General features: G+C 44.3%; 1 protein-coding gene across 1 annotated transcript in view; it reads left to right on the forward strand.

Moving 5' to 3' along the window:
- Nucleotides 1–411: 411 nt before the first annotated feature.
- The window catches only part of PARP1 (poly(ADP-ribose) polymerase 1), a 108827-nt gene continuing 95004 nt past the window's right edge, over nt 412–14234 (forward strand). The window contains exon 1 of the mRNA XM_073628305.1: nt 412–775. Coding sequence (XP_073484406.1) covers nt 656–775 — 120 coding nt within the window. The 5' untranslated portion in view covers nt 412–655. The remainder of the gene's footprint in view (nt 776–14234) is intronic.

Genomic DNA, 14234 nt, shown 5'->3' on the forward strand with positions numbered 1-14234 from the left:
AATAGAATAGAAAAAAAAGAACAGAATAGAAAAAAAAAATAGAAAAAAACAATAGAATAGAATGGAATAGAAAGTATATAACCATCTTCCAAAATTTGAATAGAATAAATGTAATTTTGAATTGAATTTGAATGTAATTTGATTTGAATCGTTTCGAATAAACAAAATTAATTCTGAAAATAAATTTAACAAATTTATGTAAATAACGAATTGAAACAAATGTTTTCGCTCTGCGTATGTCTACGTCTGTTTACTTAGCTAATAATCTCCTGAACTGATAACTTTTTGTTTGTTCCCTGACAGCTCCATGAACTATAAAATCATGAACTATAAAATCACATCTAAGGACTGGTAAACTGCACTCCTATGAACTATTGGGTGCTCACTTTATTGTCTAGCCCCGCCCACCATAACCCCCCCCATGTGCCAGCTCTCCCTCTGTGCAGCCCAGGCCACGTGAGCTCGCCCACTCCGCTCCGGGGCAGGCCAGTGTAATCATTCGCCGAGCAGCCCCATAGTGTGTCATAAGGGGGGCGGTCGTTCGGCCGGCGGCTAGTTTGGCCTGCTTTGTTGTGTGGCGGGCTCCTGGCTGCACGCTGCTGACTCGCTGTGTGTGTGTGTGTGAGGGAGACGCAGACCGACATCCGCCCCAGACATGGCCGAGTCCACCGACAAGCTGTACCGGGCCGAGTACGCCAAGAGCGGCCGAGCCTCCTGCAAGAAATGCGGCGACAACATCGCCAAACAGACGCTGCGGCTGGCCATCATGGTGCAGGTAGGTGTGTGCTGGGGGAGCCCCCCTTCTGTCTATCACAGGGGCCTCCTTAGGCCTATAGGGCATGCTGGCACTTGTAGTCCTACAATAGCCTTTGGTTAAAGCGAACCTGTCTGCACCCACAGAACAAACCTGGAACCCTCCCCCACTCCTCACCCCAATCTGTGGTGGTGGCCCCCAAACCTAACTGCACCCAGGGCCCTATTCACCCCTGGTACCCCACACACAGGACAACCTGTTCATTGCAATTGGCTGCCCTACATGGAACAAACCTGTACTGGTTTGCGTTATTTTTTTAACTGCATGTTTCGTAGTGCGCCTTTGTGTATGGCAAGCCGTGCGTTTGCTTCCTGCATTTAGGGTGCCATTAGGCAGCATTCATACATAACCACTTCACATACATAGCAAAGAGGGTGTTTCACCGCTCAGGTGGACACAAACCCAGGTGTAAGATTGATGTAAGATTTCCAGGGTTGAAGAGTTCCAGGTGCTGGCTGAATGCTAAGTGGAACAGGCTTGAAATGAGAAGATCTGGATGCCGCACACCGGATGTAGTAGAAAACTTGACTTTATTAGAAAGATGGGATCATCAAAAATACAAGACCATCATGCAGAAAGTACAGGATTAGCTGACGCGTTTCGCACTCTGAGCTGAGTGCTTACTCATAGAGATGGTCAGAGACTGCGGACATGGTACAGGAGATGGTCAGAGACTGCGGACATGGTACAGGAGATGGTCGGAGACTGCGGACATGGCACAGGAGGTGGTCGGAGACTGCGGACATGGCACAGGAGGTGGTCGGAGACTGCGGACATGGCACAGGAGGTGGTCGGAGACTGCGGACATGGCACAGGAGGTGGTCGGAGACTGCGGACATGGCACAGGAGGTGGTCGGAGACTGCGGACATGGCACAGGAGGTGGTCGGAGACTGCGGACATGGCACAGGAGGTGGTCGGAGACTGCGGACATGGCACAGGAGGTGGTCGGAGACTGCGGACATGGCACAGGAGGTGGTCGGAGACTGCGGACATGGCACAGGAGGTGGTCGGAGACTGCGGACATGGCACAGGAGGTGGTCGGAGACTGCGGACATGGCACAGGAGGTGGTCGGAGACTGCGGACATGGCACAGGAGGTGGTCGGAGACTGCGGACATGGCACAGGAGGTGGTCGGAGACTGCGGACATGGCACAGGAGGTGGTCGGAGACTGCGGACATGGCACAGGAGGTGGTCGGAGACTGCGGACATGGCACAGGAGGTGGTCGGAGACTGCGTTTATGGTTGAACTCAATGTACAAGTATATAGTATCGCAGGGCTGTGTCACTCTATTTAAACCAGTTCTGCAAGATCAAGTCAGTAATCCTCCTTTGGAAAGTACAACCAAGTGACAAGGAAGCAGCACATTTAATTTCCAAAATAAAACATTTCTTACAAACAGTGAACTGGTGAGGATTAGTGGAGGACAGTAAACAGTTAATGGGTCTGTGAAACTTCTAGCCTGAATCAGCAGTAAATCCTTCACAAAAACATCAAACTATGTAGCACACACAGAGCTCTGGCTAAATAGTTGAACTGAAATGGTTAACAACCAGACATGTGTGACCTGTCACTGGACACAGAATGGCTGCAGGGTCTTCTAGAGATCTTATCAGAGTGTGTGGCTATAAAGAAAAAAAAAAATAGATTACCAAGTGAGGGAGAGGCTGATCAGTAACATTGCACTGCCTGAAGACATACATTTCTGGAAGACACTGTCCAACCAGCATTACACGTGACTGTGCAGCGCTCCCCACGATCTTATTTCCATTCAGCCAGAATGATGTGTGTGCTCAGTGCTGCAGGATTTTGCTGTGGTCATACCTTCTTCTGCTATGTCCTCGGGCTTCAGGTACTGTGTATCTCCCTCATGGCGGCCCCATTCAGCACCTCTGTAGTCAAATGTGGCGGACTGGAGAGGGAGAGGGTTAAACTCTGCTGCACGATACACTTGCTCCTCCAGCCCTCCGCTGTTAGACATTTCCTCAGCCAGCCCCGCCTCCTGTTCACAGCCCCTGCCCCCTGAGTGACTGGCTCAGCCGGGAGATTGCCTGGCGCTCGTGGGTGTCCGGGAGCCCACAGTCAAATGCAAGTCGCGGGAGACTTGAGATGTCTGACTTCAGCCCCGGAAGGTTTTACCCCCTTAATGACCAGGCCATTTTTTGCGATTCGGCACTGCGTTATTTTAACTGACAATTGTGCAGTCGTGCGATGTTGTGCCCAAACAAAATTGACGTCCTTTTTTTTCCCACAAATAGCTTTCTTTTGGTGGTATATGATCACCTCTGCGGTTTTTATTTTTTGCTCTATAAACCAGAAAGAGCAACAATTTTGAAGAAAACAAACAACATTTTTTACTTTCTGCTATAATAAATATCCAATAAAAAAAATGAATTTATCAATTTTAGGCCAATATGTATTTTGCTACCTGTTTTTAGTAAAAAATCCCAATAAGCGTATATTGATTGGTTTGTGCAAACATTATCGCGTCTACAAACTATGGGATATTTTTATGGAATTTATATTTTATTTTTTTTACTAGTAATGGTGGCGATCAGCTATTTTTAGTGGGATTGCGGCGGACAGACCTAATTGACATTTTTGACACTTTTTTTGAGGGGAAACAGTGACAGTAATACAGTGATCAGTGCTAAAAATATGCACTGTTACCATATGAATTACACTGGCTGGGAAGGGGTTAAACATCTAGGGTGATCAAAGGGTTAAGTATGTCCCTAGGACCAGGTGCTTTCTTACTGTGTGGGGGATGGACTGACTGGGTGAACACAGAAATCCCTGTTCCTGCTTAGCAAGAACACAAGATCACTGTGTTCTCCCCATGTTTACAAAGGCAGATCGCCGTTCTGCCTCTGGGGAAAGATCGGCGGGTCCCGGCGGACAACCGCTGATTACCTCCCCCTCTGACCATTCAGAGTGCACCCCTGCTGTCTATTGCACGAAATGACATACAGGTACGTCGTGTCAAGCAGTAGAGCCGCCTTGTTACAGTGGTAGGCAGTCTTTAACCACTTCAATACCAGGCACTTATACACCTTTCTGCCCAAGCCAATTTTCAGCTTTCAGCGCTGTCGCAATTTGAATGACAATTGTGCGGTCATGCTACACTGTACCCAAACAAATTTTTTATCATTTTGTTCCCACAAATAGAGCTTTCTTTTGGTGGTATTTGATCACCTCTGCAATTTTGATTTTTTCCGCAAAAAATTAAAAAAAGACTGGAAATTTTGAAAAAAAACAAGTTTTTCTTTGTTTCTGTTTAAAAAAATTTTGTAAATTAAGTTTTCTTCAATGACTGGCACTGATATGGCTGCACTGGCGGGCACTGATAAGGCATCACTGATGGGCACCGATGAGATGGCACCAATGAAGTGGCAGTGATGGGTGGCATTGCTGGGCATCACTGAATTAATATGTTCCATAATGGTGCCAGTCAGTGCCCATTTGTGGGCACTAATTGGCATAGATTGGGCATTAATTTGCACATGTGGATGGCCATGGGGGATGTACCTGGCCATCCACAGGTTGTGCCTCCCTGGTGGTCCTGGCGGCTTCCCTGGTGGTCCAGTGTGGGCATCTGACGGGGGGGTTGCGCTGATAAACAATCAGCAGACCCCCCATGTCAGGAGTGCTGCCGATCGGCTCTCCTCTACTCGTGTCAGATGCGAGTGAGGAAAAGCCGATCAACGGCTCTTCCTGTTTACATCGTGATTGGACATGGCTGATCACGTGGTAAAGAGCCTTCGTTGGAGGCTCTTTACCGAGATCGGTGTGGTGTGACGCACATCACCGATCGCCGCGATGTGCACCCCCCATGTGCCATAAACAGTAGGTAAGCTACTTTGGTGCGATAGCCCTGCGTAGGAAAGCCCATTCGGTTCTATGTTGCGCAACGAAAAAAAAGTGGCGTGTCACGTCGCTTAGGTGTGACTGCAGCCTTAATAATTAATGGCAGCGCACGAGTTTGGTGTGCATTTTGGAAACACGTTTCTGCACGTGTTCACGGAACACTCAGATGTGAACAGAGCCTTGGGCTGCATTCACACCTTTTGTATTGTATGCCTTTTTTCCCCCTGTGGTTTTTGGTGCGTTTTTATTTTTTGAGCGATTGACTGGGCCGCCCCATTGCATGACAAATGCACCAAAAATAGTTTCTGCAACTGTTTATGGCGGTGAGTCGAGTGCCTTTTTGCCCGTTTTTCAGCCGATTGCTACCTGTGTTTAGGGTGCCTGCCGCACTTTGCCGGAAGGCCGTCATATGACGTCCCTCTTTGCTCGCGCTGCCTAAGCGCCCCCCCGCGGCACGCATAGGCATTGATCTTTGATCAATTCGTCTGAACAGATCGGCATAAAGAGACAATCACGGCGCCTCCTTACCACATGATCAGCTGTGTCCAATCACGGATGTAAATAGGATTTGCCGGTTATCGACAATTCTCCACGCTTGCAGGGTGAGAAGAAAACTGACAAATTCACACGGGACATTTACACTTCCAATCAGGGCACTGATCTTGGCATGTCTTGATTAGCATTGCTACCAATCGGTGCCCATCAGTGCACATCAGTGAAGGAGAAAAATGACTTATTTCCAAAATGTTATAACTGGAACCAAGAAAAATGTTTTTTTTTTTCAAAATTTTCGATCTGTATTCGTTTAGCAAAAAATAAAAAAACCCAGTAGTGACTAAATACCACCAAAAGAAAGCTCTAGATGTGTGAAGAATAAAAATAACTAATTTATGTAAATATGTGTCTACAAACTTGTAGAAAAAAATGGGACTCTAATTGTGCCTCGTAGGAGTATAAATAAAATGAGATACAGTATATTTATACAAGAATAATCACATTTTTATTATTTAAAATGCTTTACAATCTTGGTAATTCAATTAGAGTTCAGGGATGTGCTGGTTCCCAACAAATTATACAAGGAATGGCCTACGCATTTCGCGGATATTCCGCTTCGTCAGGGCCTTGCGGATAGCACAGTTGAAAGCGTCATGTGAATTCTACAAATAGAGTTTTAATTAGTGTACCATACATCCATATGTTTAGTATTAGGGGTGCAACGGATCTTCACCGATCCGTGATCCGAACGGTTCAGCCTGTTCGGATCGGCACACATGCGCTCTGCGGAGCGCCCCGCTGCTTCGGCCTTAGGAAAGGCCGCGGCTTCGGCCTAGCTCCGGAGCGGCGGCCATCCGTTTACCACGTGATCGCTCCGTCAAATGTACTGATCTGTACAGTGGAGGGGAGAGATCAGATGGCAGCAGTGCCAATACCCTGCTAATATATTATTACAGTGGGGGAGATTGCGGATATTACAGTAGGGGAGATGACGTGGATATTACAGTGGGGGAGATTTTTTTTTTTGTTGACCTGAAAATGATCCGAACCGTGACTCCTGATCCGAGGAACGATCCAATCCGTGAGTTTTTTGATCCGTTGCACCCCTAATTAGTATGAATACATAATGATACAAATAACATACATGTGTTGATCTGTTTGTCTTTACATGGATTCATATCAAGAAATATATACATTGCAACGAATATTAATAAAACATTTTTATATTGAAAATATAAACACAGTGATGGTTTCTATATATACCCATTGGTGTACAGTCATATTTTGCCTATAGTGAATTTAGTATGGAAAATCAAGTAGATAGAATTAAATATTTATGTGGCAATGTAAAACAATACAAAATGCGAAGTTTTAATGACATGCCCCTCAACTCACCAAAAAGGACCGCACATGGAGAACACCGGCTCAGTGGGACAGAGGAGGCCTAGGAGCCCGTGGGAATACTCCTCCCCACCTGGACAGACGAAAGAGGAGGGGCCCCTAAATATGCAGATGGTTAATAGGAGGTAGTGAGTTTGGTGATCAAAGTAAAATTAAATAAAAGAATAACAAATGGAAAGAAAAAAGGAAAAAAAAAGGTAGATAACCCCTAGGGCAAGAGAATGTATATTGAAGTTTACTCACCAAGTAAATATACTGGGATTAGACCAAACCTAATTGAAAGGTTGAAGCACCATTAAGGGCAAAAAAAATGGTTGTTTCCAAAGATTAAACCAATGGTTTCAATTGTAATGAAAGGTGATGTATATGTGAGTTTTAAAACATGTCCCAGAGTGGAAAAGAGGGCACAGTTTACAGCTGATGGTAGTCTAATCCAAACAAAAAAAAAAAAGGGTTTTTTAGTCTAAAAGGAAGGGCTGCTGGGGGAAAAAAAAAAAAAGGGGGGAAAAAGAAAAGATCAAATACCTGCGATCTAGTACCCAAAGTCTCTCCACAATGTTCCTCACAACTGAGGGGATGAGCCGCTGGGGAAAGACTGAGGGATAACATCCTATATAGGGAAGCCCAGATGCCATAATTAGCCCTGGGAGGTGTGTGTGGGAGGGAGGATTCCTGGAGTTGCTCAAGTCGCCCGGATGAGGGATCCGGAGGGACCGGAGCAAGTCCATCTATGCACTGAATGCCATGGGTAGTGCATGCTGAAAGAATCGCATGCAGAAGACCCCCGATCCACACCCTGATAGCTCCACAGTCCAGATAGAATGAAGGGGGGAGGTTCGCTGTGCCTCACCAGTGTGTGGAGAAAAGGGGTGGGACCTGGACGGCATGGCGTCTAGCCGGCGCTAGTGGATTTGCGTCGGCGATGCTGCGTTCCTCAGAATGGGGGAGGGGCCGTACATTTGTCGGCTCAGAGGCCGTCGGGTGTCTGTGTCCCCCGATGGAGGATCTGTTGGAATCTCCTCTGTGGGGACTTGGTGAAATCACCAAGAAACTGTCAAATGTATAGCCATCTATGAGGATGGAACATTGGCAGACCCCTCAAGCAGTGAATAGACACAGGCGTGGCCAAATGCCTCACGAGTCGGGGTTCACTTCCAGGAACGGTCCAAAGCAGGGGGTGAGGAGGCACATCAAAAAAACAAATAGAAGTGAATAGTTAGACAGGATAAATGCATAGTTGCCAACACATCGATGCATAAATACAGGAAAAACTAAAACAAACCCTCCAGCTCCTCTCCCTGTTTCAGCCATATATATACATCCAAATTAATATATACACTATTAAGCCAAAATGGGTAAAACAAATGCAGAGGATGTTAAGTTTGTACCGTGGGAGGGTTGTAGTGGATAAATATTTTGTTGGTTGCAAAGGGTGGAGATATTGAGAAAAAAAAAAAAAAAGGAAGTGGGGGAAGAGAGGAAAAAAACAACAAATTTTATATGAAAGCAGGCAAAAAGTGCATGGATCGAATTATAGTGTTATAAGAAAGGGGCATAGCTGATCGCATCATTCATTCCTGGTGGATGTGTTGCCCTTAATTTAAAAATCCACTTAGCTTCTATTTGAAGGATTCTTTGGTCAAAGTTTCCTCCACAGATAGGGGGGGGTGTACCTGGGCCAGTACCTGGAATTTCAAGGATTCGGTATTATAATCATGGCATTCCGCAAATTGCCTGGGTATTTTCTCTTGGTCTTACCTACATAATGTTTACCGCAACCGCATGTTAACAAATACACTATACCAATGGTGTCACAATTAACGAAATGTTGCATACGTAAATGTTCCCCTGTGGGTAGAACAACGTTATTTCCAGTTATAATATACTTGCAGAAGTCACGATTGTCGCATTGGACAGTACATCGCGGTAAATTACCGCATGGGTCTTTAGATCCCTGCGGCATAAAATGGCTAGAGACTAAGATGTCGCGTAGTGATTGGTTACGTTTATAAATGCCATGTGGTTCAGGTTCTAAAAATAATCTTAGAGTGGGGTCATCACTCAAAAGGTGCCAGTGGGTATTTAAAATACACGTTTGATGATTTGAGATTGATTATTGAATTTCGTGATTGAACGAATACCCTGGGGCTGTGATGGAGTGGGCTGTTACGAGGAGAAAACCCTCCCTTATCCTTGCCTCCAGGCAGGCCCATCGTTTCGGGGATAGGATGCCTTACCCATCAAGCAAGCTCCCTAATAGATGATTACCTACGCCCCCATGTAGAAAGCTTACCCACGTATCTAAAAGACACTATTCATGTCTTAATGGCCCTGAAAGGCTTATTTGTACCTGCTGACACCATTCTTGTATCCATCGATGTAGAGGCCCTCTACTCCAGCATCCCTCACGACAAAGGTAATGCAGTTATTTCAACCTTTCTAAATGAAAGAGACCTTGATACCATCCCCTACAATGCATTCATAATAGAAATGCTGCACTTCATTTTGACCCACAATGCCTTCACATTTAACGGCTCCCACTACCTCCAGGTACAGGGTGTGACGATGGGAACTAAATGTGCCCCATCCTACGCCAACCTGTACCTGGGGGGTGGGAGCGTGAGGATTTCTCCTCGGATGCTTTCTTGATATACCCTAGTGTGGCGCAGGTATATCGATGACATCCTGATTCTATGGACAGGGACCCCAGAACTCCTTGCGGAGTTTGTGGAGGAACACTATCATAATGACTACAATTTGTCTTTCACCTACAATTGGCATAGAGAAACTCTCCCATTTCTCGATTTGAACATACATAAAGATACAGAGGGAGCCGTCACCACCAATCTACATCGGAAAGACACTGCAGGTAATTCCCTGTTACACTCCACAAGCGCTCATCCGTCACATCTAATTGGCTCCATCCCCAAGGGCCAATACTTACTGGCCCGACGGAATTGTACCAATGAGGATGACTTTAAAATTCAAGCCTCTGAACAACAGAAACGCTTCTTGAACCATGGATATAGCAAGAGATGTCTCAAAAAAGCATTTCAAAATGCAAGAAACAGCCCACGAGACCTCTAGGGAAATCACAGCCCCAGGGTATTCAATCCAATCACTAAAAATTTAAAAAATGAATCATACATTTAGGACACCATGTATTCTACATATTGTTGGTAAGAGGTGCTCAGCCCAAACTAATTGGTCAGTGTATGTGTGGCGGGGGAAGAGCCCTGCTGTCAGAATACAATTGTGCTATGGGAGAGATCTCTGCATCCACATAGTTTGTGTGGTTACGGAATCTGAGTTTATTTTATGTTCAACTCGCTGGCTGGGGAGCGGGGCTGGACATGGTTCTAAGCTAGGTTGGAATTTTTCATCTGATAGTCCAGTGCTCCCTTTACAGCGGAGTGGTGCTGAAGATAAGAAAAACTTACATAAACAAGTAAACACAAAGGTTTCCTCATGTTTCTTTTCTGCCATTTGCTTTTAGTATTTAGCTAGTATTAAAGTGGTTGTAAAGGTAGGAGGTTTTTTTTTTTACTTCATTCTCTGCATTAAGGTATAAAACCTGTGTGCAGTCCAACCCCTTATACTCACTTCTCGATAGCGGGCACCATCCTATAGAACACCGGCACCCGGCTCAGCCACTGAGAGCCTAAAACGCCAGCTACCGCCCCTTCCACAGCCCAACGCTCCAGTGAGCGCAGGGGGGTCAGAGCGGAGACCCGGTGACTGACAGCCACCAGCTCTCTGCTCGGGGAGCTGTGCGAACCGAGCATGCAACAGTGTTCGATCCATTGGCTGGTGGGGGACAGATGCAGTATCCACCTAGGTAAGTATGATTTAAAAAAAAAATAAAGGGTTCCCAGACCCATACTTGCCTTTTAAAATAAAAAAATACATTTACAATAATTTTGATGTATTACAGCTTTTATGGTCATTTGATTTCTGTAGTTTTCAAAGTTCTGCAACTTTTGTTAGTGTTTGCTCTCTAATCTCTGGTTGCTGTCTGTCTGGACAGCTCAACTGTAATAGCAAAGCTGGAAAGTCCCTGAGCTGTGATCATGCATCCTTTATTGTAGATTCTTGTAAGGGCTGTTTTTGTGCTCAGCCGCCCTTAATATTTTTGTGCTTACTAATTAATTGCATCCTGAAATTGGTACTTCTATCCCTTTGTGCATTTGCACACATATAGTCTGTGCAGTGTGAATTATTGCTGTGTTTTGTTGCACATACTTGCTAAATGCAGCACTAATCTCCGCACAGGTATATGTTACCCTAGCATTTCATAAGTCTGACATGTGTCTGTGTAACCATGTACTTGTATTAAAAGACTTGTTCTACGTATTATTTTTCTTTTGTGTGAAATTCCCAGTTTTCCTGTCAGTCCCCATGCTTTCCTATGTCAGACTGACCACTCTAGACGTGAGAGCTCATCCATCCCAGCATGGTCAATTTTATTCTTTGCATTCTACTTGGAAGCACAACCTGTCTGTAATCCAATGGTCATATGTGTGCTGAAACGCCAACCCTGCAGCCTACAAACCCACTATTCTAAGCCCCATATCCAGCTGAGAACAGAGGTCATGTGATCAATTAAAAAAAAAAAAAAAGTATACTCATATTTTTTGCTTTGCTTTTCTATTGTAAACTAGGTTGTTGTACAATCTAAATGTTTACTTTGTTTGCCGACACGCTGCCAGCTTAGGTTGGTTGTTTCAGAGGCTGCCAGGTAATAAAAATTGAGATCTTCCTTTTATAATCTCCTACTTCCTAATCTTATCCTGCAGAAATTTCTAGGTCAGTAGGGTTCAGCTTGCATCTTCATTAAATAAATTCCCTCTCATTGTGAAGGAACCTCCCTCTGACTTATTCTTTATATTGCAGGTACTTAACGTGTGCTTTTTTTAAAATGTATTAAAGAGTATGTAAGGACAAATAACGCAAGTACAGAATAATATCTATTGGTTTTCCAGAAATCCAGAGTGCTTCTATCTTCCTGTTTGGGCTCACCACCCAACCAGAGTAGTGTGCCCCGACTGCTGGACCACAGACTCCACCTATCTGCAGCTCTTCTTTTTTTTCATGTTGATTTCTGTTTCAACATAACAATGCTGCTGCTTCAACTTCTAAGGTTGGGTTCACATTGGTGTGATGCAGGAACCACCGCGATTCCTGTGCGGGTTCCCGCATCGCATCTGACTCGCAGGCAGTTCATACTGCTCTCTGCGAACCGCTGCAGGTGTCGATATAAAATTGACACCCGCAAATCGATTCACGGAACACAGTGCAAACTGTGGAATCTGACCGCATGAGTCTGAACACTCATGCGATCTGATTCCAGTGCGCACCAAAAACGCGATGAGATTTCAGCCATACAAACTGTATTGCTGTATTCGCAGTGCGGTGCCTGGCATCGCATTAGTGTGACCCCAGCCTAATAAATGCGGTTTTGTTACATTATGATATGTAAACGAAAAAACCTAATACTGAAATATAAACAAGATGGGACGAGGGAGGATTGGGGTTAAATTTGAGTAACAACTCGACATTTACAGGCATGGGTTTTTTTTTTTTTTTAATTTTTTTTTTATTGTACTCTTAAGCATAAGGCTATAGGGTTTTGATCTGGCCAGTTAGGCAGTCTTCCAGGATCCATACTGTATATATTTTGGTTAATCTTGCAGGATATAATACTTATTTCACAGGGCTGAGCACTTTCATCTACCCCATGTGACAGTACTGGGCCAAGCACCAACACTAACTCTCCTCCATACATGAAATTCTGGGGATTTTTGTTCACTCCTGTCAGCTAGAAGTGACAGCTGAGCAAAGTAAAGCTTTATGCTTTCGGTTATTAAAGCAATCCTGTTGCTTTCAAAGAAAATATAAATAACACTGTGCTAACACAATGTGAAAAGCAGCTACATAAAATATGACCAATATTGTAAACAGAAGTAAAAGTGAAATGCAGCGCTAAAAATGATAACCAATGGTAAAAGGCACATCAGACATGGTGACCATTACCAATATATACATAGCTGAAACACATGAAGCATAATACCAAAAAATTAGGGCTGCAACTAACGATTTTTTTCATAATCGATTAGTTGGCCGATTGTTTCGATTAATCGGATAATAACCTTAAAAAAAGCGTGGTGTATAATATGTAAAGTTTAAAAAAAGGCAGTTTATTCTTAAAATTCTATATGCAATGGTAAATATAAATAATCAACTATATGATTAGGGAGCAAAATCTCTAATCCACTCTGAGAATAACAGACAGAAGAGATATACTGTATATACTATTGGAGGTTGAATCTGGTAAATATCATCAGACTCAGAGATCACATTTTTTATTTAGATCCCATTCACACTGGGACACATGTAATGTGCCCTGCTCCCATGTAATGTGGCTTGCCTCCATGTAAACGTTTACTTTAAATGTAATAGTAATGCCTTCTATTACCTCCAGTCTATCAGCCTCCACCTTCTCTGGGTTCAGATGCTGATCTTCCCTGCACAGTCTTTAAAGTCATTTTTTTAAAAAACAAACATGTATACTTACCTGCTCTGTGTAATGGTTTTGCACAGAGCAGCCCCGATTCTTCTCTTCTGGGGTCCCCCACCGATGCCTCTGGCTCCCCCTGCCTTTAGAGTGCCCCAATAGCAAGCTGCAAATTATAGTATAGTGTGCCCTTATAGCGAGGTAAAAAAACTTCTGCTTTTAGACCCACTCACTTCCTGCCCAGAACTACATGTCCCATGAGGCATTGCTCCTCACACATTCACATTCACAAGTTCTCAGGCACTTCCTGACATGTATGGATGATGTACTGAGCTCTGTGTGTGCTGCACTGTATTTCCTGATATGTAAACAAATAATGCATTCTGTATGCAGGCCAAATAATCGGCTGGCCGATTAATCGATTAGTTGTTTCAGCCCTACAAAAAATTGAATATTAGACGGGATATAGTAAAGTCCCAATGTATGGCTATGAATCTGATACAAGAGAGTCCCAAACATAGGCTGAATACGAATGTTGGACTGATGTAGAAATCTTCTCTTGTATATCATGAGTTGTACGATCATGGGAAGTGAATAGATGGAATACGCTTACCAGCAGGAGTGGATTTGGATCCCGGTGACACCGAATCAAACAGGCTCTGAGATCCTTAATGGACGATGGTTGGTCCTGGAAATCCCGGATCTCGAGGGGGATCTATCCTCTATGGTCCACGTCACGACTGTCCGTTCAGAAGCCCGAGGGGGAATTCTCCGCCACAAACAAGTCTCCAGAGCATGGATGGTTCTCAAAAAGATAGGACGCCAATAGTGCAGATCAAATGACGTATTTTATTGGATATAATCAACAAACGATATTAAAATGTGATCACGTGTAAAACCATAAAATCAAGTGTAGGAAAGAGTAAGGCTCACCCGACGCGTTTCGTCCACATGGACTTCAACAGGGGCATCAAACTCCTCTCCTACACTGTACAAATTTATATAAAAACTATGCCAATCATATGGCCAATCAAACACCAGCAATGGAGTCATGTGACAAATCTACTCCTGATAGGCCAAAGAGGAATCAGCTGACTGCCTGGGACTGTCCAATGAGGCCACCCACTAATGGGGAAGGAACGT

The sequence above is a fragment of the Aquarana catesbeiana genome, linkage group LG04 (assembly GCF_042186555.1).
Source record: "Aquarana catesbeiana isolate 2022-GZ linkage group LG04, ASM4218655v1, whole genome shotgun sequence".
NCBI classification, from domain to species: Eukaryota; Metazoa; Chordata; class Amphibia; order Anura; family Ranidae; genus Aquarana; species Aquarana catesbeiana.